This window comes from Hippocampus bargibanti, linkage group LG03 (genome assembly GCF_051943395.1).
Source record: "Hippocampus bargibanti isolate YZ-2025 linkage group LG03, ASM5194339v1, whole genome shotgun sequence".
Taxonomy (NCBI): domain Eukaryota; kingdom Metazoa; phylum Chordata; class Actinopteri; order Syngnathiformes; family Syngnathidae; genus Hippocampus; species Hippocampus bargibanti.
In genome coordinates, this window is record NC_142736.1 from 12,774,968 (window position 1) to 12,802,728 (window position 27,761).

General features: G+C 38.7%; 1 protein-coding gene across 1 annotated transcript; it reads left to right on the plus strand.

Moving 5' to 3' along the window:
- Window positions 1-101: 101 nt before the first annotated feature.
- ext2 (exostosin glycosyltransferase 2) lies at window positions 102-26,913 on the plus strand. Its single transcript, XM_088992025.1, has 15 exons — window positions 102-208; window positions 1,104-1,446; window positions 1,530-1,753; window positions 3,435-3,524; window positions 4,198-4,314; window positions 4,712-4,907; window positions 4,987-5,126; window positions 5,200-5,293; window positions 10,491-10,622; window positions 15,452-15,641; window positions 18,111-18,277; window positions 19,931-20,074; window positions 21,009-21,137; window positions 21,660-21,742; window positions 24,170-26,913. The coding sequence occupies exons 2-15, from the start codon at window positions 1,132-1,134 to the stop codon at window positions 24,306-24,308; spliced, it is 2,160 nt and encodes a 719-aa protein (XP_088848151.1). The 5' UTR covers window positions 102-208; window positions 1,104-1,131; the 3' UTR covers window positions 24,309-26,913.
- The last annotated feature ends 848 nt before the right edge of the window (window positions 26,914-27,761 follow it).

A 27,761-nucleotide genomic window follows, 5' to 3' on the forward strand; every position in this document is an offset into this window, starting at 1 on the left:
TTCATCGATACAATGTACAGTATTGGGTGCAATTTTGAGAGTCTATCCACTAGAGGGAGCAAACCTCTGAATTACAATCCGTGATGCACAGACAAGGAAGAATAACTTCCGGGTATGGCGGTCGCCACCAGTCGTAGTGTTTTGCTAAATTAGCACGCTATCATGAATTAACGCCGAACTGTCAAAGTTGGATCTCGTAAACATCTTTGTAAGTAAAACACGCAGCAATGCAATGGTCGACCCTTAAATGGTCAGCACTAATATATTTCAATTGTTGGTAACCTTTCTTTAAGATGTATTTCGTTAGATAATGGAGCTACCTATGTATAGTAGGTTAGCAGTCAGATGTATAATGTCTAAAATAAAAGTGAAAGCGCCATGAGAATCAATTGGATGTTCTTTTTGTAGCCCGATTATGTAGAAGGTTAAATAAAATACAAACGGGAGCGTTTTATTGTGCACAGTATAAGCATTTGGCGATGCGTGTATCCGCTAGATAGTAGTAGGGAAATTGCCACTCAACCTGCAAAACGTTTCCTAGTAACGTACATACATGCATGCTTGTATGTGTGAATGTACGTGTTTACGTTTCGAATAACGACTTCGACATAATTAACAAAAGAGCAGTGTCTCATTTTTGTCAGATTGCGTAACCGAAGGAGTTGAAAACTGGCTTCCTGTGTTGCGCAATTACAGGTAGACAAACAAACAGAAAATTTGGCATCTTTCCCGGGGTTCACACTTTATGGATGCAAAATATCAAAATAATTACAATAATTGAATTTCCAAACTCCAAAATCTATTTTAATGTAACATTCATGATATATTTTCAATGAATTGTGGATTGAAAAGTGGATTGGAGGGATAGTGTAGTCCTGGAAACAAACCTTTCACTAGAAAAACGTTGAAAACTGTTGAGAGGGAGAAATTTATCAGACAGTATGGAAATCCTCAGATTCCAAACCTTACATGCGACTGTAATCGATTTAATGTTTGTAAAGTTGTGTGTGGAATGGGAGGAAATAGGGAACACATTTTAAAGTACTGTAATACTGCTTTTATGTGAATCATTTAACATTGAATATGTCACTGTGTCATTACAGAGGCCAGGTAGGCAGGCTCGAGGTAGACATGTACGCCTCTGGTAAATACAGCTCCCGGGGTCCTGCTCTTATACCACGGATGAAAACCAAGCATCGTATATACTACATCACACTCTTTTCAGTGGTGTTGCTTGGCCTTATCGCCACTGGAATGTTTCAGTTCTGGCCTCACTCTATTGAGTCCACCGCTGATTGGACCGTAGCCAAACGCAGTGTTCACGATGCTCCCCTGATACACCTCGAAGTCTCTAGTCCCATTCCTGAAAGGGGAGACCTTAGCTGTCGCATGCACACCTGTTTTGATGTGTATAGGTGTGGCTACAACCCGAAAAACCGAATCAAGGTAATAAAACTCCTGTACATCAATTCCACACGACATTCATATGCATCGGTGTGTGTGTTCAAGAGATTCATTTCTTTGTTTAGGTTTACATCTACCCTCTGCAGAGATTTGTTGATGAACTTGGGGTTCCTATCAGCAGCACTGGACTTTCGCGTGAATATAATGACCTTCTCAGCGCCATTTCGGACAGCGACTTTTACACTGATGACGTCAACAGGGCTTGTCTTTTTGTCCCATCAACTGATGTTCTGAATCAGAACTCCCTGCGAATCAAAGAAACTGCTCAGGCTCTGGCAATGCTACCTAGGTAAATGTCTCACGAGCAGTTGAATTCTTAAAATAATAATAATAATAATACATAAACTTGAGTAATAATTATCTTTAATACACAAATTATGTGAAAACACTGAAGCAATTTATCTCTGGTCGTTGGAATCACTGTTAATACAGCAAACTATCCCCCAAAAAATAGACATTTAATACATAAACAGTACATGCAGAGTCATTAGGAAAGAGTAAGTGTCTATAACTCTGGCAATACATTCATTCACATTATTACAGTGCAAGCAGGTTTTTGTGTACACAGCTCAACTATAATATTTTACTGAGCAAGAAATTTAGCACAATGGTGACAACATGCTGTCTATAAAATTTTAATAATATAAAAGAGTTTTGTCTCTGTATCATACAGATGCAGAGAAATGGGGGTTATGAAAACATAAATGAATATCAATCATTTAAAATAATAATAATGACAAGCATATACTATGATAACTGCCAGGATGAGGAGGTTGATGTCAATGAGCTTCTTGGATCATCCTGACCGTAGTTTCATGAGAGTCATGGCAGACTGCGGTGCCTTATTTGATTGGTGCAGAGCAACAAGGCCTTGAAGAGAAAGACAGAGAGAGAGTGATTTAACCATCACCTGTTCTTTATTGGATGGTGAAATTATCTCGGCAAGTGGAAAAAAACAATCATGTCCTTTGTAGTAACAGTCACTGGTAAACATGGGCAAATAAAACCCTGAGTTAACTTGATGATTAGGTAGGTAATAGGAGCAAATAAAAATGAATGATAAAAGACGTGCTTGAAACTTAAGTATCCAAACCCCAGTTCCAATGGATTTGGGATATAGAGTGGGACATTGGTTAATATTTAAATAAATCAAAGTCAATCATTTGCAAATATATTTCTACTCACATACAGTTCAATAAAACTGAAATTTATTTCAGTATGTTCAAACTAATAAATGTTGATATTTTTTTTTTTTTGGGGGGGGGAAGTGTACAGTATTTACTCATTTTTCAGTTAACCCATTTTTTCCTGGATTATTTTTTTTTCCAATTATCATGTAATTGAAATAATGGACTCATTAGGATGTAATTAAACTAGTTATGAAGAAAAAAAACAATGTTATTCCGCGTCATTTCTGAGAAATACGGTGGTACCATATGCACTAGGACAATATGAATACAAAAGTAATAATATTTCTTAAAACAATATTAAATCCGTTGCAACCTTTATTACAGTACAAAACATGAGTAAAACATCTCAAAATACAAAATAAATAACATTATGATTATACTCCCAGCCTAAATATGAACATTTTAAGGAATGGGATAATTTTTGAAACAATATTTGAATTTTTGAAACATTGGATGCACAATCCAATGTTTGTGAACAATACATTCCAATGAACCTGGGACAGGACATGTTTTCCTCTTAATAAGCATTTTGGGAAATGAGGATGCTGTAGGTGGAATTTTTACGCATTCTTCCTTGATGTACAATTTAAGTAGCTCAACAGTCTATGCTGTCTGTATGTTCTATATTGGCATTTTCAATGGAAGGCAGGTCCAGATAGCCACAGTCACACAAGCATTTCGTGTTTGATTATTTGCTCAATCAATTAATTAGAATTGTTTTTATACTGGTCATTTGTAACTCCATGGATGAATGTATTTTTGTTTTGTTTCTTTTTGAAGGTGGAACAAAGGTATGAATCATCTGCTTTTTAACATGTTGCCAGGAGGTCCACCAGACTACAACACTGCTTTGGATGTGCCCAGAGACAGGTAGCTTCATCATGAACAATCTCTTAGTTTTACAGTAAATTTTGTCAGCAGAACTTGGATGGGAGCTGACAAAATGGAAATAATAAATGTGTAAACATTTACTTTAACATTTGCCTGAGACAGGAGAAAGCACTACCCAGCCAAATGCTTGTCAGTAGCTGCAGCATAATTAAATTAGTGTCCTCAAATAGTATACTATCAAGATATTGTGTTTAATAAAAGAGATCATATAATGGACTTGATAGTAGGAGGTACAGCACCCAAAAAATGATGGATTGTGTGGACCCAAGGCTTTTGGCTGGACCACATACTCGAAGCATAACACACGTGTTTAAATATGATTTCCAGAAGGCGAAGTATCTATTTACTAATAGCTACAAATAGATATCCTCCACATTAAAGTGATGGTTGGTGGTTTAGTGTGAGCTGATGAGCAATATCTTCAGATGTAAGGAATTTCCTGAGCTCATCCAGAGTTTATTTGGCATGAAACTTTATTCGAACCAGGTGTGGAAGAATTTCAGCGTTTTTTGCCTTTTGAGTTAAACGGAATCCCTCAAAAAATACTTCATCACTTGATCATCCACTGTATAAGGGAATTGGAACGCAAATGTCAACCTTTCAGCTGCCGGTTCTATTAAAACCTTTGTTGAGTAATTTGTCTTTGTTCCAGAGCGCTCCTGGCTGGAGGCGGCTTCTCCACATGGACGTACAGACAAGGTTACGATGTCAGCATCCCAGTTTACAGCCCCCTCTCTGCTGATGTTGAGCTGTCCGAGAGACAGCCTGGGTGAGCTCATTGCAACCGTATGCCATTGTGCCTTTAGTATGGTTATCTTAGTCTAGTTTACGTAGCGGTTCGGTGTGTTTCAAAGATAACTGTCAAGCAGATAATTGGATGGAATAATTGCTGCAATAAGGCTGGACAGCAATGTGCAAAGAGAGGAAAGTCTAAAAATGTAAACGTGTTTGAGTTATAAAAGAAAGTAATGCATAAGCCTGTACACCAACACTACAGTATGAGAACACGGGCATATGGCTTAAACATCTGTGACATTTTACTGAATAAACCTTGACATGAGGTGAAGTTTGAATCCAGATCCAATGTGGGTCAATTGTATGATGTTAAGATATTTTGTCAGAATTCAAGTATTTGTGCTCAATCATTTTCAATCTCAATTTTCCAGACCTCGCCGCTACTTTATCCTGTCATCTCAAACAGCCATTCACCGCGAGTACAAGGCTGAACTTGAACGCCTGAAGGAAGAAAATGGTGAAGCTCTGCTTCTTTTGGATAAGTGTAGCAATCTCTCCCACGGTGCTGTCTCTGTTCGAAAGCGCTGTTATAAGGGGCAAGTGTATGACTATCCACAAATCCTGCAGGTAAGCACTGCATGCAAAAGCTAAAGGTTATGAAGGTGTCAGTGAAGTACATTCAAATGCTTTTCCAATTCCTCTGCAGGAATCCTCCTTTTGTGTTGTGCTGAGAGGTGCACGTTTGGGTCAAGCTGCTCTTAGTGATGTGCTCCAAGCCGGTTGTGTCCCCGTCATCCTTGCTGACTCCTACATTCTTCCTTTTTCTGAAGTTCTTGACTGGAAAAGGTCAGACCAGTGTTCATGAAGCATGACAGAAAAAGTATTTCCTCACTTGTGCTGTGTTGGTTATCTGGCACAGGGCATCGGTGGTTATCCCAGAAGAGAGGCTTTCAGAGATGTATACCATCTTGAAGAGTATTCCGCACAGACAAGTGGAGGAGATGCAGAGACAGGTAGTGGTTCAATTATAATTACAAATATTGTAGCCAAATAGGGAGTATGACGTACTTGTGGCCTGCCTGGTTCAACAAAGATACTTTTAGTATCGAGATTGCCCAATGGTGACTGTCACACAATTGTATTTATTGCCACTTGTTTGAAGTTATTTAAGAAGGAAAAAGACTACCTTACGTTGTGTTAATGGCAAAGCAGACATTCTAACTGATGTTAGTAACACTTTTTGAGAGATTTGCCGCTCTTTAATTCCTTCTGTCAACTTGAATCAGTTACCAATTACTCATTTAAATACCAGTACTCCTTTTTAATCTATGGTTTCAAATAACGTCTCTACCAGATATGAAACAAAATTACACCATTCAAAGTTCAGGCTAACTGAGAATAAACCCGGGTAAACTACGTACCACCAATCACAGGCTTAAAAGCAACCAATTCTATTTAACTGCATAACTGCAAACATCTGTGCTCACTTGCATAGCAACTACCATCTGAAACGTCTCTTAAGTTTGACATCAGATTTAATATAAATGTGGCAAACGACCTCGATGTCAAAATTCCTTCACCAATGCAAAGAAATTGATGTTACATTACATTTTGTGTTGTTTTGGTTGCAATGGATCAGTTTTACCAACAGGGGGCTCACAAGACTTTTGTTTGAAGCTGTCACCTATTTTTCCAAGCGATGTTGGAATTCCATCATAGTTTTTTTTTATTCTAATAGCGCTGCACTGGTTTTGATAACCAAAATGTAACTTTCTCAGTGTCATTATAATATTTGGGCTTGTTTAAGGTATATTTTGACCATTTACATTGTTTTTATTCCATTCATATACCGGATACCAAAGTAATTGTTCTTTCGATGTGGATTGTGATATTGGGATGAGTCTCAGCCAAAGTGAAGTTTTTTTAATGTGTCCAATTTCTAAAATCAGCATTAAAGGACAACCGACATTTCCGGACAAATTGTGTCCATAATTTGTAAAATGGCTTCAAATGACTTCTGAGCGTATTTTACAAAGATTCCACCGCATATAGCTATATTTTATGTTTTAAGACTCGTGCTGAATATTCCGGAAGTCTTGTTTTTGAGTTGGTGACAAGTCCCGTACGTGACGTCACTGAAGGAACGCCCCTGACCGAAAAAAAGGACACATTGTAGCAGTCCTTCCATCACGTCAATGCTTGTTTGGTCTGAAAACCTCATGTTGCACCAGAAAGAGCCAGAAGAGGGCGTCAAAGCTCCATGGAAGGAATTTATCAGCCTGTGGAGACGGGCTGATTCATTCCTCACAACAGCTCGGTGGCCATTTTGTGCCTCTTTTTGGGTGAGACATTTCCCCCCCCAATGTTGCCTCAAAATGGCACGGAATAAATTCTTTAATCGATTGCAAACATGTATGCTTTCCTCTTCAGAACTATTTGAATCATATTCATAACTGGATGTGTAACAAGAAAGCATATTCTCCGAATCTGAAGCCATTGTTTTGATTCTCCAGCAATGCAAGACGTCTTTGCGTGACGTCACGAACTGGGGGCGGGACTTTCTGAAAATGCCCACAGCTCAATTTTTTGCAGATTTTGGACACTTTAAGTCATTTTTATTGGTTTTGCATTTGAATAAAAATATCATACTGCGTGTTTTGGGTATTTTAGGTGCTATAAAACGCTTTTCTGAAAAAGTGACGTCGGTTGTCCTTTAAATATTTACTAATGATAATCTGGAATTTTACTGTACTTTGGAAAAACAATGATCAACATGTCCTATTTTCAGACTTTTTTTTCGCAAACCATTAATTGAATCATAATTAAAGGTTGCACACACTCTGCAGTGTCATGTTGAACAACATCCCCTTTTCAATTAAGGTGTGGAAATTATTTTTTAAATCAGATTAATCAATGTTTTCATCATTCATTAAAATGATTATTAATAAAAATAGAACCCTAACTTATTTGTTTCTTTGCATGAGGGTAAATGGCGCGATAATAGTTGGATGTATAAAATCAAAAAGTCGATAGCATTTTCATGTTTACTTGGAATGAAATGAGAATATTTGCATTGATGTGTGAGAGCACAGGTAAAAGTGAAGTGTTAATTGATGTGTAGCACAACATTATTCACAGTAAGCAGCTGACATGTGTTTTGGCTGCTGTTTGTGATTAAGTCCAAATCACTAATGATTGCCTGGTTCTCGCCACGGCTCACTCTGTGGCTCGCAGATCTCTATGGATGCAGCCATTTGTCACATACGTGACACGTAGACTTAAACAAAGACTTCTGTACTCCCAACTCTTTGTACTCATGACTTTGACCTCTTCTGTAATGATTTAAATGGTAAAAGTGGTTTCTTGAACTCTGTTGTTTTCTCTTGCATTAATTCTTTATTAACATTCATTCATTTTCCGATCCGCTTCATATTTGCTAGGGTCACGGTCTTTATGAACAATTTGCACATATATTTGAGATGTGTTTTTGTACTGAAAGTCATGGGACTGCTTTCAAAAATTAACATTTTTTTAATTGGGCTTCTTCACTGATCCTTTACTTTTTAGTGATGATTTGTCTATTGTTCAATGTTTAAAAGATTAAAAAGAATATAGGTTTAGAGTTGGACATGGGTTGTTAAATGTTGCATTTGAAACGGGAAGAAAAAGGGTCCTCTTCAGTCCACCTCATAAAAATGTGTGCAGGACTGGGGGAGCGGGAGGGCTGTGGGTCAGTCCCACAGGCCAGCAAAGTTTACTTACATCCTCCTCCTCACCTTCATCACCTTCTGATTGATGAAGTGTTGAGATTTCCCAGGAGATTAGGAATGTCTTTTTGGATTTTCCTCAACACTCTTTCAAAATAAAAGTTGCATTTAATGTGCAACCAAACTTACAGTTTAGCTCGAGATACAGACACTTGTTTGGAGCCATTAAAATGTGTGATTGTGACTGTTTATGTACAGCTAAATTGCATAATTGGGGGTTGGACGGTTTGTGAAAACTATCTGAATACTTTGTTTCAATTGTTTGCAGCGTCATGAAAAGTTCCTTGTTAATGAAGTCAAGTCCAAAATATAGACACCATTGGGTGGGTGCAAACTTGACAGTTTGGGTCACCGATCCCTGGTCAAACACGTCTTCATTTAATTTAGAAAGAGATCCGGGGGAAAAAAAAGATAAACTGAAGCAAACGATTAGACAACATAGAGACTGGAACTACCCCATTGAAAACACCAATTATTATTTCAGCATAGACATTCATACATAGAGTACAACAGAGTATTTTTGTCGTCTGAAGCGTGTTTCCATTTTTAATTTGGCAATGCACCTAAACTTCGCTCAAATTCATAAAGGGGCAAGTGTACAAAATGCTTTTAGTTCAACCATTTACACTAATTAGATTAGTGTAGAAGACTGGTAGCGAAAACATCATGTACAGTTTTTTAAAAATTCCTCTGCACCATTTTTTTTATCTTATACTTTTTATTCTTTGACTTGTAACACAACATGATATAATGTCGCTCTGTTGTTTTCTATTGTTGACAAAACTAAATATTCTGAGAGAAGCTTTATGTTGGACGCCTTATTTCATCCTTTTTATGAGGAGCACTCCATTGTAATGACATTGGGAAAGGTTACTTTTTTGTGTTCGGTTATTTGGACATTAACAATTGCGTTACTCGTCTACCCCTTCCCCTCCAACAAAAACCTTGGTGCTTTTTTGGCCCCATGGCGAATGCTGTGCTTAGTTGGTGCCTATAAAGGCGCCAACTAATTCCTATAAAGAACATGTATTGTCATTGTAAAGCATTCAAAAGTCACTGTTTACGTCACTGTTTACCCAAGAGTAAATACAGTAAAGTCTCGTTATATCGATATTCAAGGGAGTCCGAAAAAATATCGATATAACCGGGACTATCGATATATCCGACCCTGTTTGCATGTAATTTTCTTCGTGCGTGCATAGAAATAGTATCGATATAACCGGGACTATCGATATATCCGATATCGATATGACGAGACTTTACTGTAATACAAATAATATACAGTATTTGCCTAGCATAGCAGCGATTACATTTGTATGTAGTATGTATTTTGACTTTTTTTTGCCATCACAGAGATGTAACTTTCACCATAGTACCGTACTTGAAGATCATTCTTCAGATGTTATCTGTGAAGTAATACCAATTTAATGCAAACTGGATTAAGATGTGTAATCTGGTTCCATAATAAAATCAAGCCATTTTGTCACAATAGAGTTTCCATTCTTTTTGGAATCCCATAGAATCTCGGTGAGGGCTCTGGTTTGCTCATCCAGCGACCCTCTCCATGAAACCCTTGAGAATGGTGTGGTCAGTGTAGTTATTCTCAGTCGCGTCAGCAATACTTCGTTGAAGTAGGATTCATTCATTTGTGCAGTGTGGCGATGCACATTATGGATGCGCGAGAGATAGACCGCTTATTCATTGTGATGCAGAAGAATTTGATGGTTTTTTTTTGTAAAAAAGGAATAAATAAACATTTAGAAATTTAATTGATGGAATAAAACATTCAAAACCCTGAAGCTAGATATTTTTTTCTTCATTCAACTACAAAATACCATGCAAAGAATTGTCTTTTACCAATAAAAAACTGAAAGAAAAAAAAGATTACATTTAAACATGTAAATGAATGTACGTATTTACTCCGCACCTTCTTTGCTCAGAGAATATTGATTTTCAAAATACTGTACCATAACCAATCAGAAGGCCCAGTGAGAGAGATTATTTATGTTTATTTATTGTTTTATTAATTTAAAATGTTCTTCTCTTTTGACACTTTGATAACATGTCTATGCATTATGTTGTCATATTTGTTATTTTTTCAAAAAAAATTTTTTCCCCCAAGATGGCGGCGCGTGAACACGCAGCGGCTCCCCTCTCCCCGCAAACTGGCGTTTTCATGTTTATGTTTGTTAAGTAATTATAAGTGCCTTGCATGCTGGGTCCGAGAGGACAGTAATTTCATCTGTGCTGTATGTCATGCATATTTGACAATAAAGCTGACTTTGACTTTGACTTTGATTTATCAAGAATAAAGAAAAAATCTATAGTTTTTTAATTGGAATTCCAGTTTGTTGTCATATGTCATGAGAAAATGTCTGTTTTTTTTGTTTTGTTTGTTTTAAATATGGTAAAAGTTGAAGCCATCTGTTTCATTTGTTTGTAGGCACGCTGGTTCTGGGAAGCCTATTTCAGCTCCATGAAGGCCATCGGCCTGACGACGCTGCAGATCATTAATGACCGCATCTACCCATATGCTGCACAAACATACGAGCAGTGGAACAATCCAACTATTGTGGTATGTAACTGTTTAGTCTTGACCGTTACGTTACGAGACAGACATATTTTCCACGCTGATTGTGGAACAATACATACAATTCAATTAAATACATAACGGTTTATCAGAAAAGCACATCTCGACTTTGCACTGTGTGCAAAGACGCTCCAAATCTGTGAATTGATGGAGCATTTCATGCGATCGGCCCCCCTTGTGTCACTGATTATATTTTTTTCCATTCCAAGATGCCAGTCTTTGGCAATTTGGCGGGATGCTTTTAGGTTGTGGTCATGCCGAAAGCCTAAATGTCTTTTCAGGTTTCTTACAGATACTTAATGTTTTCGTGCCCCACCACTGTTGTTTGAAGACTTTGGAGACTAAATTACTCCATTGTGAGTTGTGACTCACTCGGTTTCAGAAAAATTGCCCCAATACCACACTAGTGTCTCTATGCGTCTTTTTTGCATATGGTCAACTTTGTTGTAATATGCAGTGAATGAATCTTAGTTCAAACTCATTTCACCATAACACACACTTTTGAACGGGTGTCTCTGGTTTGAGAAAAAAATGCAGAGCTTTGATTTTTATATTTGTAGAATGGAGAATAGAGATCATTGCCACATGTGGTAAACAACTAGTGCTTGCCAAATATTCTGCAATGACTTTAATGTTGCCGTAGGCCTTTTGGCACCCGCACCGACCATTTTTTGGCTTGTCTTTTCATCAGTTTAGAGAATTTAACTTGTTGCCCGTGTCACTATTGTGCCATGTTTATCTTCCGTTTGTTTTTGGTGGTCTAAGTTCTCTTTGAACGTGACTTGAAGTCTTTAAGCCTTCGTGGATCCAGGGACATTTTGTGCCATTGTTTTTTTAATTGTAATTTTGTTTTGTTTTTAAATAAAAACATTGCTTCTCTGATATTTAGACCACAAAAATGGCAAAAGATTAAATTTGAACTCTTTCAGTTTCACAATGCTGTGAAAGCATTCATACCATTTTGATCAGGAAATATCCAACTTAAACATGAGTCCGAAATTGATCAAACAGAACATTCATCCAATAAAACAGTTTTTATGTAGTCGATCTTAATAATAATGTGCTTCAACAATTAGCTAACTTTGTTGAAATAGAACATTTAAACAATTAGCAAAAGAAAAATTATTGTTCAAGCACCCCCCTCCCCCCCCAAAAAAAAAAATGTTGGAGGGCTTGTCCACTTCGATTGACAGAAACTCCAAAATATATATTTGTTTACAATTTAGGGCAGCAGCAGGTGAATTTCTAAGTTCATTTTTGGACTAAATCAGACATATCAAGAAGTGAAACAAACCATTTTGATCAAAGTTCAAAACGCTCAAAATGCTTTGAGACTTTTTTTTCCTATCCACCCATTTTAAAGTGCTTTCCACCCATTTTAAAGTGCTTTCCATAAGTTTTTTTTCTATCTCAAAACAAACATTTTTAAAAAGTACATTGCTGCAGATAAGAAATGATTTGTGGATTCTTCCTTTGTAGAACTCAAGGAACAATCAAAATTACACTGTTAAAAATAAAATAGCTTTTAACATTTATTTTATATCAACTGAAATATGCATGATGCTCTCACAGAATTTCATTATTGTATTTAAATGTATGACCACCGTTTATGTATTTTTTTAATTTCTGACATATACAAAAAAAGTACAATATAATGCACCCGATCGCGAAAGGGGGGTCTACAAAATTAAAACAATTGGAAACAAACAAACAAAAAAAACAGATTATCAATGCAACAGAAGTAATATAGTTATCTGACCTGCTTTGTGCTGCTTAGTGTCGATAACTATTAAGACAGTGTATGTTTTTTCCCCCAATTCTTTTAGTTGACTTTGGCATTTGTATACAAGTCAGTAAAGGGCAGATTCATTTATTCATGAGAAAAAGCAACTGCACTCCTTACTTTTCAATATCAATATCTCATTTACATCATGAGAGCTCATTGATTCAGACTGCATAACAGCGAATACACTGTGCATATGCCATGTTTTATGGAGCTCCACACAAGCTTTGTTGGATATTCACCAAACCGGTTCAGCAGTAGTCTTAAATGAGGCGGATTTCTCCATTGATTGCTATGAGAGAAAAAGTTATTGCACGTCTAAGCCGATCCGAATGACACGATGGGTGTTACTGTGTACCATTCATGTGGTTGTGAAAGTTTGTGGCTGCGTCCAGCTTGGCAATGCAGCCACATCTTTGGAGCCGCTATGCAGCTCTCTTGTCTTAAATCAGTGCGTAGGGGTGATTGTAAGAGTGTCTCTGTTTGTCTGTGAGTGCTTTGAACCACGCCTGGCAAGTGTATGCGATCGGTTGTATGTAATTATTATTTGTTCAATGGAGAAGTACTCTGCCTTTACATGGCATTTGCCCTTTGTTTTCCTCTTCATTCAGGTTTTTGTCTGATTGAGAGATGAATTGGGGCAAGGTTAAGTGTTTTTAAGGATCTTCTCGGTGAATGAACGTCAAGAAGAACTTCAACACAACACAAAATAAATCAGTTAGAGAACTCCCCCCACTCCGAACCCCTCACCTCATGTAGTCTTTTAGGCTGGTAATTGAAAGCACATTTTCCAGAATTGCTGGTGCTGTTATACTGGGGTTTCAGAATGGAGGACAGGCTGCTTTTTGTTTAGGACTTATGAGTAAAGGGTTTACTTTTAAGGTTGAGGCCTCTCAGCCCTTAAGATGTTTTCGTCTATACAACTGTGTTTTGGCTATCAATTAAGCCACGGAGTAAATTGAGACTTTTCCGCATCGATAAGCATCTTAAAAGTAAGGAGTGCACATGTTGCTTTTTCTCTTGATACTTCACATTGAGGTTTTAAAAATGAATCTGCCCTGTACTGACTTGTATACAAATGCCAAAGGCAACAAAAACAATTGGAGAAAAACATACACTGTCTTAATAGTTATTGACACTGCACCACATGTTTAAAATATTTTTGTCCGAATCTTCAAGGACAACCTTCAAATGACTTCTACTGAGTGTATTTTACAAAGATTCCACCGCATATAGCTATATTTTACGTTTTAAGACTCGCGCTGAATATTCCGGAAGTCTGTGTTTTTGAGTTGGTGATGAGTCCTGACGTCACGTCACGGAAGGAACGCCCCTGACCGAGAAAGGACACACTGTAGCAGTCCTTTCATCACCTCAATGCATTTTGTGGTACTTTGTTTGATCTGAAAACTTCGTGTTGATTGCGAAATGACAAAGAAAACACATAAATAATGTGATGGTGAATTGTTGTGTGTTGCACCAAACAACTATTTGATATTCGCTGACAAAAATTCCCAGGAAAAAAATCAGCCCATTTGCACGGAGCTTTGTCTCCATCTTGTGGGTGCTTCATTTCTCTCCAGATGCCTCAAAATGTGTTGTTTTGATTCTCGAGCAAGGCAAGACATCTAGGCGTTACACCACGAACAAGGGGGCGGGACCTCCTGAAACTGGCCACTTCCGGTTTCAATTTCAAATACTTTTTGGACACTTTGTCATTTTTATTGGTGTTTTGCATTTGACAAAAAAATATCATCCTGCGTGTTTTGGGTATTTTAGATGCTATACGTTTTTTTCAGCAGGAAATAAAAAAGTGGTGTCGGTCTATTATGTTCATGCAAAAAACAGCATGTTGCTTCTTATCACATCCTGACATCCTCATCTCCTTCTTAAAACGCGTTGCAGACATTGTTAATTTATAAATAATAAGTAAGTGCATTTTGTGGAATGCGAAGATCAATTTCCAAAAGTCAAAAATGTCTAATGAATGAAAGGCAATTGAGCTCTTTGATCTGTCAGAAGTTATTTATCTACAGTTGTCTTTAAATCCAATTGATGTAGTTTGACAAATGATTTAAGTGGTTTCCCTATTAGAATATGCGTGTTCTGTGTGTTATTTTAATGGTTTCCTAATCTACTTGTTTGACAATGTGTGAACCATCACAAGGAAATTTCCACTTGCCAGTAAAGGAAATTTTTACTGGTGCATTAGTAACGGATGTTGTAAAAGAAGCTGTAGCTGACTTTGAGCCGATGTTGTGAAAGGTGCCACATTATCGTACAGTCACGCTTTACATGGACTTTAGAAATGCCACCAATATATGGCCCTTTTTCAACAGCTTTCCATTGCAACTGGAATGGCCCATGTTTTCACTTTTTCTGTCACCGTAACAGGAATGACGCTTACTTATGTTCCATTAAGGCCAACCTGTTGAGTATTACTTAAGTTCATTTGTACTGTTTCTTTCAATGTCAAAAAAATGTTTGATAATGGTTTGTTTTTGGTACTCCGGACGGGTTCAATGAAAGTACCTCTTTTTATGGGTCATTTTAATGGTGAGCAATGAAAGAAGAGTACAACGTTGAAGATAGTCAGGCAGTCACTTGCATTCCATGTTTCGACCTCCTCACGTTTCTTGAATTCCATGTCATGTGGTTCTGGAACCCATCGTTCGAGCTCTACGAGGTCCGTTGATACTTGAGAGGAGCCAGTCTGCCTCGTTGCAATTTCACATCTCCTCTTCTTGTCGTCAGCTTTTGCTTCTGTCAGGTTTCTGTGATGGACTGGGTCAACATGCTTTGCCCAGTCAATTAGTTGTCTTGAGACACACTGCTTGATTGTTGCATGCTCATAAAATACATCATTTGAAAACTATTGCACTTGACGTCACCATTTTGTGAGGGGAGTCTTAAAGCTCTGTACGTCAAAGGAAAACCTCCACCTGATAAACTGAAGAACATAGTCCTGCCAAATACGTATAAACGTGTAAAATTATGTCGCTTGATTATGTCTTTGTCTTCTGTCGTGTAGAAGTGGTCCAGTGTGAACAGTCCCCTCTTCTTGCCACTTATTCCACCAAGAGCGCCTGGGTTCACGGCAGTGGTGCTGACCTACGATCGAGTTGACAGTCTTTTCCGAGTCATCACAGAAATTTCCAAAGTTCCTAGCTTGGCAAAGTTGCTGGTGGTGTGGAATAACCAGAACAAGAGTCCTCCTGAGGGTGAGTCTGCTCATTCAGGCATCCACATGGCAAGCTCCCCCAACACCGTGTTGTTACGCTACAGTAAAACATGTGTGAATAGGCAGTTTTATGTGGACACCTAATGTAACATTTTAGAACATCTAGGCCAAGGGTGTCAAACTCATTTTTTCCCGCGGGCCACATTGTAGTTATCGTTTCCTTTTGGGGGCCGTTATGAAGAAGCCGTTATGGAGAAGCCATTCCAATATTTAATCCCCTCCACATGTTACATATAGAGCGCATAACAAATTAATGAAGAACAAGTATTCAATTTTCAAGTAAAAAATAATGACTGCTATTGTGGTTTACATGGGACAATTTGAAATTTTGGTTCAGACTTTAGCAAGCATCATGGAATTCCACAAGTTGCATTTGCTTTCCAAATAACATGAGGTGGTGGGCCAGATTTGGCCCACGGGCCATGACTTTGACCCATGTGATCTCGACCTGCAACAGACAGTTTATTGCCTTTTGGCACATTGCAGAAAGTGTATGTTTTCTTGTACCTTGAATGATTTTTGTTTGTTAAAGTAGCAATGCAAATAATAAACCACTGTTAACCGATCTCACTCTGGCACCTAAGTTGGTGAATATAATGAAGTAGTGGCGGGACTTTGAAGTGCTTTCGCGTGGCCGTATGTTTCCTTTTCATCAGAGGCGTCAGCGGCGCCTGGCTGGAGTGGCGTGACCCATTAGAATTAACGAGAGGCCATTGAGAGGTCAAACTTTCAGGTCTAAGTCAAGTGCATTGGAAGTTGAATGGCTCGAGGGTCGTAATTACTTAACGTTGACCTGTTACTTTTTTAACCTCCAGTATTTTTTGTAAAATAAATAGGCCTCTTGTTCCACGATTATCATTTTTATTATTTAGGTCAAATGTATATTGACAACAAAGGCTATGACCTGGTAATATTTTTGGTTATTTTTTTTAAACATACTTCTTCCCTACTTATAGAACATGTACATTTTGGTTCAACGTTTTCTTAGCCCGCAATTTTCCTGCTGTCTCAGTTGGGCACAAAGAGAAAAATTGTTTCCGAGCATACCTGAATATCTCTCCGATAGTTTTTTGACATGTCATCTGACATTGTTTGGCTGCAGCAGACCACTTTTCGCCGTCTGCTAATGCCAATTAACACAATAAATCATGTCTAATGGATTTTTTAATGCATGTATTCAATCTTTCATTCCTTTCATCACTTTGCTGCTGTGAAATTTAAATTTCTCCACTGCTAGACTAATAAAGGCAAATCCAATCCAATGATTAAACCTCAGCTTTAAAGGACAACCCACGCCCGGACAAGTTGTGTCCATAATTTGTAAAATCACTTCAAATGACTTCTACTGAACGTATTTTACAAAGGTTCCACCGCATATAGCTATATTTTACGTTTTAAGACTCGCGCTGAATATTCAGGAAGTCTTGTTTTTGAGTTGGTGACGATACCTACAGTGAAGTCACGTTAGGTATTGTCACTGACTGAGAAAGCGACACACAATGCATTTTTGGGTACTTTGTTTGGTCTGAAAACTTCGTGTTGATCCGTGTCGATGGCGAAATTAGAAGGAAAACACATAAATAACCCGATGGTGAATCGTTGTGTGTTGCACCAAGACTACTATTTGATACCAGCTGACACAAATTCCCAGCAGACAAATCAGCCCAGATCCAACGGAGGTTGAGCGCTATCTTGTGCATTTTCTGGGACGATACATTTCAGTCCAGATGCCTCAAAATGACACGGAATAACTTCTTTAATCGATTGCAAGCATTTATGCTTTCCTCTTCAGAACTATTTGAATCATATTCATAACTGAATGAGTAACAAGAAAGCATCTTCTCCGAATCCGAATCTCCGAATCTGTAGCCATTGTTTTGATTCTCGAGCAAGGCAACGCGTCTTGGCGTGACGTCACGAACTGAAACTGGCCATTTCCGGTTTCATTTTGAAGTACGTTTTGGACACTTTAAGTCATTTTTATTGGTGTTTTTCATTTGACTAAAGATATCAGCTTGCGTGTTTTGGGTATTTTAGATGCTATAAAACGTTTTTCTGATGTCAGTTAGGAAACAAAAAAATGGTGTCGGTTGTCTTTTAAGTCTATTTTAAAATAACAAGCAGAAAATAAATCAGTACAAAACAATATATTAAAATAATAACTATTAAACTAAAACCTGTATAAAAATAAAAACCCGCTATTTACACTTTGGCGTCTCACGGCTCTGCGTGGTAAACCCCAACGAAGATCATCTTTTTTTTTTTTTTTTTTCACGTCAAAGTTTGTTCAGTGTTGCGTGTAAATGTCGAGGGCCGAGGATGGGCCACAAGTGCCGTAAACCTCTGAAGTTTGGGTCATCTCTGTATTAACAGACAGTCTATTGTCTCTAGAAAAAAAAAATAGTTTAATTTTGTTACCAAATTATTCACTCGCTTTGATTCTTGTCAGAATCTCTTTGGCCGAAGGTTGGTGTGCCTCTCAAAGTTGTGCGCACCAAAGAGAACAAGCTGAGTAATCGCTTTTTCCCCTACGATGAGATCGAGACGGAAGCTGTGCTGGCCATCGATGATGACATCATCATGTTGACATCTGATGAACTGCAGTTTGGCTATGAGGTGAGCAAGTTTGAAACAACCTGCACCAAAAGATTAATTCCCCCATTCCTTCTGCCACTCTCGTCAGATTCTGGAATCATTCCCCTGTGATCACAAGCCTTAAAGTTTTTTTTGAAGATTAGTGTCCCATAAGAAGGTTTTGACTGCATGTTGCTCACGTTTGATGAGTGAGCCTACAAATGCCCCTGCTGTCACCTGACTGCACTTAGAAGCAATTTTAAAGAACTGTAGCCAGTTTAAGGAGAATTACACAGAATTAGAAGCAGCACAGTCGAATAGTTGACACTCACGGGCAATGGGTTTCAAGTTGAATATTTTTGATAATTATGAATCTATTCTTCTGAATGTTGCTTGCCACACTTTAATTCACCCTCCCTTACCAGTTTTCCGTGCCCTTGCCCTTTTTGTTTCCCTTTCCGAACCAGGGTCCAATGTTTTCAACTAAGCAGTACAATTTTGTTGTGCTTTCCACAATAAAGTTCGGAACAGTAGACCTTGATTTGTTTAAATGTGTATAATGTTTATTTATACCATTGTCTCTATAATCAGTACAGTACAAGATAGTTTTTTAAAAAAGCGACAAAAAAAATGATTGTCTAGACATGTTGGAGAAACAAGATGGCAGAGTGCTGGCAAAACTACAAACACAAATAGCTTTGAATTGTTCTTTGTTGTGGTCCACTTAACTTCTAAGGCTGGGGTACTCAAAAGCCGGCCACGGATTTGAAGCCGTCAACCTCTGATGGCCTTTTCCAAGGTCAGACAAGATCAGGCATTTTCAAAGGAATATTACGGCTGTAAGCCACACTTCATTTCAACCGGTCCATTTATTGTGTGCAGGAGGCTGACAGCCACGAGGTGAGCGCCTGCCCCTTGGCGAGAATTGAGAAATATTTTTTGTGACTTGGTGTTTTGGTTCATGTTGACTTGGGCTTGTCTCAATGCCAACAAAATGCAGACAGTTTATACCAGACGCCCAAAGTAATTACAATTTGGGAAAAACGCAAACTCCATTCCAATGAAGTTGTGATGTTTTTTTTCTTCTACCATTATTTAATTACATTATATAGAAAGACATGATATTTAATTTTCAAACAATACATTCCATAAAGCTGGTACAGGATGGCAAAAATGAACGAGAAAGTTATGGAATGCTCATCAAATTGACACATTTGGTGTCATGATTGTGCAAAACCTTTTCAAGCAACTGCGTAGAACAATATATTTAACTCATTCACTGCCAGATGATGTGCAAAAATGTGTCCACTCCAGTGCCAGGGTTTTTGTCATTTTTCACTCAAATTCCAGGACGCACATAATGTTGAGTTTTAGGACTACAGAAACATTCAATGCAGCATAAGAAACCTTGGACTCTCTTCTTTCATCAGCAAAAAGAGTTAATTCCTAGCTTATATGGGTCTGGAGGATTCTGAGCTTTAAATGGGGGCGTCTGTACAAAAGGCAAATGCCGCCCCTTCATGGGAGGGGAAAACATTGCCACAGGTCTGACCAGCGCTTTATTGGCACCCTTCCGCAAGAAAAAAACAAAACCCGAACAAATTTGGGAATGGCGCTCCACGGCATGCTTTTCAATTCCCGAATAACTTTTAACACTTCTATCTTTTGACTTTCCTATCCTGACACCCTCTACAGGTATGGAGGGAGTTCCCTGACAGACTTGTGGGTTACCCAGGGCGACTGCACCTGTGGGACCATGAAATGGGAAAGTGGAAGTACGAATCGGAGTGGACCAATGAAGTATCCATGGTTCTAACGGGCGCTGCTTTCTACCATAAGGTGACCTACCCAGCAGTTTTATGTTTTACAATGATTTCCTTCTGAGCAGGTCAAGCTTTTGTTTTAGCATCATGATTTAATACTACTACTAATAATAGTAATAATTGAAGTGGATTAACCTTTGTTAGTCGAACAGTGGAGCCATTTACATTTCACAGGAGCAAAGTGATGAAAGGAAGTAGAGGAAAAACAAAATATAGGACCTGCTGTAAAGGCATCCATTCTAGCGGCCCCATCTTGAAGTCAAAATAGCAACAAAAAAAACCAAACTAACAAATAATGCGGCACAACACAAAAGACACAGACAGCCATTCAGCACTGTCTGCACCCTTTTTGTTGTATGAAGCAGTTCTAGATGAAAGAGAATAGGATCAAAACGTCCTTTTCCCCAGTGGATCGGGGACATCATGGTGGAATGTGCACGTCTGCTACAAGCGAAACATTGAAAGCAAACACAAAGCTGTAGCATCCGTTGATGAAAAGAGATTGTCTCACATCTCCTGTCCCACTTAAATCTGCTTCAATTCCAAGCTGCGATAGTTCCACATACGCATCAGCGCACTGCGCTGACGCTCCTTAATAATAATAATAATAATAATGAAAATAATGACAATGATGATGATAATAATGATAATAATTCAGATATAGTGTGTTTTGAGAAGGATGTTTTTCATTATAAATGAAGATCAGATGACATTTGGTTTGAGTGGTGGAGCAGTTTCCTGTAGACCGCTGTGTGGTGAACTATTAAGATTGGACAGCAAGATTACATTGATGGATGAACGGAACGTTACAGGCTGGGCAAGGTTATCACACCTCCTGTCAGCTCACACACACGCTGAGGTTCGAAGTCAATTCTACCTCAGCGGCCCCTCCTACATTGACTGCTTTATTCTTCTTAATCAACATTTTCATATGAGTCTTTTTGTTGCAGTACTTCAACTACTTATACACGTACAAGATGCCTGGAGACATCAAGAACTGGGTCGATGCGCACATGAACTGTGAAGATATTGCCATGAACTTTCTAGTGGCCAACATTACCGGCAAAGCCCCCATAAAGGTACATTCATGTCATTGGTTGGTTTGGGGGCTCGTACTTTGTAGAACCGGGGGTGGAAGTGAAGACAGACGGAGCAGACCAACATCTCTGGGTCCTATCAGTTGTCACCCTGACACTTCACTGCAACCCTTATCCAGGTTTCGGCCCAAGTCCTCCCTTAACCTCCTCTATCAGGGTCGGTCGGTGGGGGCCTTTTACACTCCCCCTTGAAGCTTACGGAAACACTCACATGCTGCCACCAAATCACAATCTGCCCACACCCTTTTGCTTTCTCCCTGTCGCACCATATCTCACACAGTTCTTTCGGAAAAGTCTTTCACTTCACTGACTTTACTCCGACAAATGCACACATCCACCGGTCGACGATTGGATGCAGCCACGTCATACATCATCATTCCTCACAGGCGACGTTCTCCACACTGCACGTGCAATCCTGTTAGAAGTGGCAGGCTGATTTCAACAGGCAGGGCCGTTTATTAGCTTGAAACTCGACTTGACATTTGGGGGTATGATTTTGTTTAGGTGACCCCAAGAAAGAAGTTCAAGTGTCCTGAGTGCACCGCCATCGATGGGCTTTCCTTGGATCAGACACACATGGTGGAGAGGTAATGCAATTAGGCGACGCAGAATTCTATGTTTATTAGTTCAATTGTAGACTCCTGATGGGTCACTGTTATCAGAACCTACAATATTGGACCTTGACCCAGGTTTTTATGTGGATACAACTCAGAGCATAATGCCCCCCGTAAAATTCCAGATATGCAGAAGATAATTCACTTATTAGCTTTTTAATATTTTTTGTAACCAATACTTATTTGCGGAAAAACGGATTTGATGTTTTTTTTCTGCTCAGGGTTGAGCAATCTTAGTGTTACTTGGGTGACATTTTCTGGCACAGGAGCCATGTTGAAGTGAATTGAGGGGCTTCATTTAGCAAAAAAATAGTGTTTGTCACCTCACTGTGGCTTATCATTGCCAAGAAACTGTATTAAAGTGTGTTGTACATTTTATTTAGATGAAATACTAACTTTAGAAGCTGCCTAATGGATTGTCTATTTTGTTTCACAAAAGTCCTGAAAAATCATGGGTCACATTGCCCAACCAGGTTAAAAATAAGCAACAATACGATTGCGATTTTTTTTATTTTTTATTTTTTTATCAACACATCACATCCGCCGACTGGTGATTCTGATAGCACAGTCGTATCTCTGGAAGCTAGCCGGCAAGTCCAATGTTAGCTGAAAGCTGACGACTTGTGCCTCACCTTGACTGCTGCTAGTTTTTGATAGGCCATGGCAGCAGCGACAAAAAAAAAACGGCAACTGTACCGAGTGAAGCGTGATTGGATTGGATTGGATTGGATTGGATTGGATTGGATTTGCCTTTATTAGTCTCACAGTGGAGAAATTTACATTTCACAGCAGCAAAGTGATGAAAGGAATGAAAGTAGAAAAACAAAATACATGAGCTGCTGGAAAGGCAGGCACTGTGATTGCCAAATAATTATGCTTATCAATGCACAGAATTGTGCTCATGTCATTTTCATTTATCATAAAATAACAAATGTCATCACATTCCATAAAACCTTGACAATAATAATAATAACAATAACAATACTTTTGGAAGACACCAAACAGCCACAGCTCACTGAAGTGTAGCTAATGATGAGTGACGTTTTTAATCGTTGTTTTTCTTTTTTTTTTTTTTTTTTTTTTTTTTTTTTTTTGGGGGGGGGGGCTTGAAAATGAAAGGAAGGGAAAAAACAACACCATTTTCATTTGAATAGTAAAGAGTAAACTATATATTATAGTAAGTAATATAGTATAGTAAGTATATAGAATCAGAATCAGAATCATCTTTATTGCCAAGTATGTAGGACACACAAGGAATTTGTTTCCGGTAGAACACGCTGCACTAGTATCGTTGTCAAAAAAACTGCTAAGTGGCACTATACAGTTCCATTTTGGCTACTGTTGAAAGAGTTCAAAGAGTTAATGGCTTGGGGGAAGAAGCTGTTATAGTATAGTAATAATAAACTATTCATATTGAATAGTTTGTTGTCCTCCCATTCCTCTGCATGGAGCCACTCTCTTGCTTTACTTCTTTCTTTTGAACGTATGAATTGTGTGAAATTACTTTTCAATTATTTTTAACTTATTTGTTTACTTCCCTTGTACTCCCTATGAAATCTCTGTTAAAGGGTAGTTTATGCTCATCCAATGGGAATCCCCTATGATTCCCCCAAAAAAGTCAGCCTCCAATAATGACGCTACTGCGGAAGATCTGTTGAGAAAATGGCTTTATTGCTGTGCATGCATGTTGGGTTAATTGAAGACTTTTAAGTTTTCCACAGTATAATAAGTTGTTTATTTCTTTGTTCATGGTGATTGGTGATGAACCTGTCCAGAGTGTGCCCAGCCGCCTGCAATAAACTTTATTCACCTGGGTCCAAAATGAGGAAAGAAATAGATGGACCATGTAACATTATAATGAGGCATCCGTGCATGAAGTAGATACTAGAAACTGCTCTCATTGTCACGATTTGCAAAGTAATGGTGGTGGTGGACCTCAAAAAAGCATGCAGGAGGGAGGAGCAGGGTGTATTTGACAAACAAAAAAAAAATAAATCTCAAACAACAGTCATCAGAACAAAAAAGTCCAAAGTAGTAAAAAAAAACCATGAAAAGACTACACAAACCTGACACGGTGAAACAAACAATGACCCGACACTGAATGGTTGTGCCGGGAGTCCTTTTAACTGCCACTTATTAAAACGACCAACTCCTGTGCAGCTGCAGGTGGGGCCCTACAGCGCCACCCGTTGGTCGCAAACCGAAACGTGACACTTGTGATGGTGCAGTGTAGTTCTGCACTATTGCAAACTGCAACCAGGGTATTAAATATATTAAATTAATATTTCTCTGACGATTTCTGTTAAAACTCTTTTCAGATCAAGTTCATCTTTGAGTTTTTCACGCTTTGAATTGTTTCCTTCAACATCCACACTCAAACCCCATTTTTTTCCTCGCTAGATCGGAGTGCATCAACAAATTTGCATCGGTTTTTGGCACCATGCCTCTGAAGGTGGTGGAGCACCGGGCCGACCCGGTACTCTACAAAGACGACTTCCCAGAGAAACTCAAAAGCTTCCCAAACATCGGCAGCCTCTGACCAACTATCGTTTATGTTCATAGCTCATCGCAGCTTTAGAAGAGACACAGATTTCTGACATGTCTTCATTTGTACATTGGTTTTATTTTCAGTCAGTGATTTTGCATTTTATTTAACTCATTCATTTCCAAACGATGTGCAAAAATGTGTCCTTTTCAGTGCCAGGGTTTTTGTCATTTTCACTCAAATTGCAAGACCCACAGAATATTGAGTTTTAGTACTACATAAACATTCAATGAGCGTGAGAAACCTTAGACTCTCTTCTTCCATCAGAACAAAATAATTAATTCCTAGGTTATATGGGTCTGGAGTTATCTGAGCTTGAAATGGGGTGGCTGTACAAAAGGCAAATGCTGCCCCCTCGTGGGAGGGAGGTCTGACCAGCCGGCGCTTGATCAGCACCCTTCACAAGAAAAACCTAAACCCGAACAAATTTGGGAATGGCGCTCCACGTTGCGCTTTTTAATTCCGAATAAATTCGGGAATGGCAGTGAATGAGTTAAGTTCTCTATTTATTTTTCAAAACAACTAATATTAACCGTGACTGATCTGGGTTCCTCACTGATTTCATTATGGGATCACTGCATGTGTATTTGTATGCATATCAGGAATGATTCCAAGTGCTAATTTATTATTCATAGTTAACATCTTCAAACAAGTTGGTGGACCGTACTCGGCAACTGAAGTAAAAAAGTATTTTTTGCCAAATCGACTGGATAGTTAAAGGACAACCGACGCCTGCGGACAAGTTGTGTCCATAATTTGTAAAATCACTTCAAATGACTTCTACTGAGTGTATTTCACAAAGATTCCACAGCATATAGCAGTGTCTGAAACTCATGACAAAAAGTTAGCGGACACCCAGGCAGAAAACTCTGAAAAGTTGCCTGCCGGCCATAAAGTTGCCTGCCACATTTTTCACAACTTGAAACACAATAAGACGAATAATCGCCAAAAAAAAACATTGTTGCGAAGTATAAAGGATTTTTTTTAATTAAGGAAGTACCTCCCACAAATGCTCGATTGCTTAATTTATGGTAAATATCCCTTGCTGAATATCTTGCTCCAGATGTCATTTGTCGTCATGGTGCGCAATGTTTGTGTTGCGTTGTCTGCTAAAAGCCAGGTGGACTCCTCTTTCTAAGCGCCTTTCAAAACTCTCAAGAACACTTTACAGTCACGGTATAGTCCGAAGCACGAAAAAGGCTTCTGATTGGCTACCGTGCCGCGTATGCAAATTGCCAAACGTGCAAATTGCCAAAAGAACGTTCATTTGGCAATTTGCATACTCGGTATGGCAGCCAATCAGAAGAAGCCTGTTATGTGCTTCGGACTATAGCGTGACTGTAAAGTGTACTTGAGAGTTTTGAAAGGCGCTTAGAAAGCAGAGTTAATGTGGCTTGTAGCGGTTTGCTTGTAGCTTTTGCTTTATTGAATAAAACAAACGTTTGATTTGAAAATAATCTTTTTTTTTTTTTTTTTACTTGAAGTGTTCGAGCACACGGGCCGAGACGTTTTGAAAGTTGTACGCCCGCCGTAAAAGTTGTACGCCCCGGGCCTCTAGGCAGACATTATTTCAAACACTGCATATAGCCATATTTTACGTTTTAAGAATTGCGCAGAATATTCAGGAAGTCGTGTTTTTGAGTTGGTCACGATACCTACCGTGAGGTCACGGTAAATGGGCTGGAAATTAGAAGGAAAACTACTACAAGACTACTGTTTGCTACGAGCTGACACAAATTCCCAGCAGACAAATCAGCCCATTTCCAATGGAGCTTGAGCGCCATCTTGTGCATTTTCTGGGACGCTACATTTCAGTCCAGATGCCTCAAAATGACACGGAATAAACTTCAGAACTATTTGAATCATATTCATAATTGGATGAGTAACAAGAAAGCATCTTCTCTGAATTTGAAGCCATTGTTTTGATTTTAGAGCAAGGCAAGACGTCCTGTCGTGACGTCACGAACAAGGGGGCGTGACTTTCTGAAACTGGCCACTTCCGGTTTCAATTTTAAGTAATTTTTAGACACTTTAAGTCATTTTTATTGGTGTTTTGCATTTGACTAAAAATATCAGCCTGTGTGTTTGGGGTATCTTAGATGAAATAAAACGTTTTTCTGATGTCAGTTAGGAAACAAAAAATGGTGTCGGTTGTCCTTTAAGGCTTCTATGTAAGCTTCATACAAACAAGACTCATTCTCTGACTGAACAAAATACTCTAAAAAATCTAATATTTAGATTTTCTGTTGGTCACTTAAATGTTGTTGAGCTCCCATATTGTTTTCTGTGCATGTGATCCCAATTTGTTTGTGTATTTGACACACATAACAGATCAATGAACAGTGATCCCTCATTTCTCGGGGGATTGAGTTCCAAAGATGACCTACAATAGGCACAAATCCACAATGTAGAGGTTCACCATTCATGGGAGGGACATTATGCTTCTGTTAAATCTTTACACATCTCTCTCTATCTCTGTCTTTTTCTCTGTCTCCCTCCTTCCCTGTCACTCTCTGTCCCTCTCTCTCTCTCTCTCTCTCTCTCTCTCTCTCTCTCTCTCTCTCTCTCTCTCTCTCTCTCTCTCTCTCTCTCTTTCTCAATCCTGACCTAACTCAATGTATTACGTTGCGTCTTAAAAGGTCTTACCTTAACTAAAATCTTATGTTGCCTTCGTGCCAATTATACAATCCTGGTTGATAAATGCGCTTTTGAAAGTGTTGTATTGCTGTGCAAGCCCAAATGTTCACTGCTGTGACTCTCGTAGCTTTTTCTTCTTCGTCATCTTTGTTTTCTGAGCAATGCAGCGCACTCGGATCGTATTTCCAACCGCAACCGCAATGAGGGAATGGGATTTTTAGGGGAACATGCTCTCTGTGGCCTTTGAAAATATAATCCAATGGTGCATGACTGCATTTGGACCTTTCGGAAACTCATTGTACTTAGTGCACCAAAAAAATGAATGCAAATGCACACTCTCGATGCTTGAACTAGGGACAAGGTGTGCCAGTGCATCAGGCACTGCAAATGGAAATAGTTCAGGTACAAGCTGCTGATTGGTTGAGACCAGGGATGCCCAGGTCTGGTCCTCGAGAACCCGATCCAACCTTTTTTACTTGTTTCCATCCTTCCACACAACTGATTCAGTGATCAAAATGAGACTTCTTCAAAATCTTGCTGATCAATTTGGGTGTGTTGGATTAGGGATATTGTACATCTGAAATGGTCTGCATCGAGGTTCGTAAGGTTTTTCCCCTGGTTTAGAATTTAGCTGATTTTGGAAATTAACGGTAGGGCAGAGCACCGAATAGTGCATGTTAATTGAATTTCCCAACATTTTTTTGGAATGATCTTAATTCATCAGAAGAAAATTAGCTAAGCAATCTGCAAGACAGCACGGTCAAACTGCAGTAGGTCAAGTTCCGGTGACAAATGAAAATCTTAAATCGA

What these genes read in the sequence shown, in the direction of transcription:
- ext2 (XM_088992025.1), top strand. Translation starts at nt 1,132, where the DNA reads ATGTACGCCTCTGGTAAATACAGCTCCCGGGGTCCTGCTCTTATACCA. An exon ending in GAAGTTCTTGACTGGAAAAG is followed by an intron (nt 5,127 to 5,199) that starts GTCAGACCAGTG and finishes TATCTGGCACAG; the next exon opens with GGCATCGGTGGTTATCCCAG. An exon ending in CCGGCAAAGCCCCCATAAAG is followed by an intron (nt 21,138 to 21,659) that starts GTACATTCATGT and finishes GATTTTGTTTAG; the next exon opens with GTGACCCCAAGAAAGAAGTT.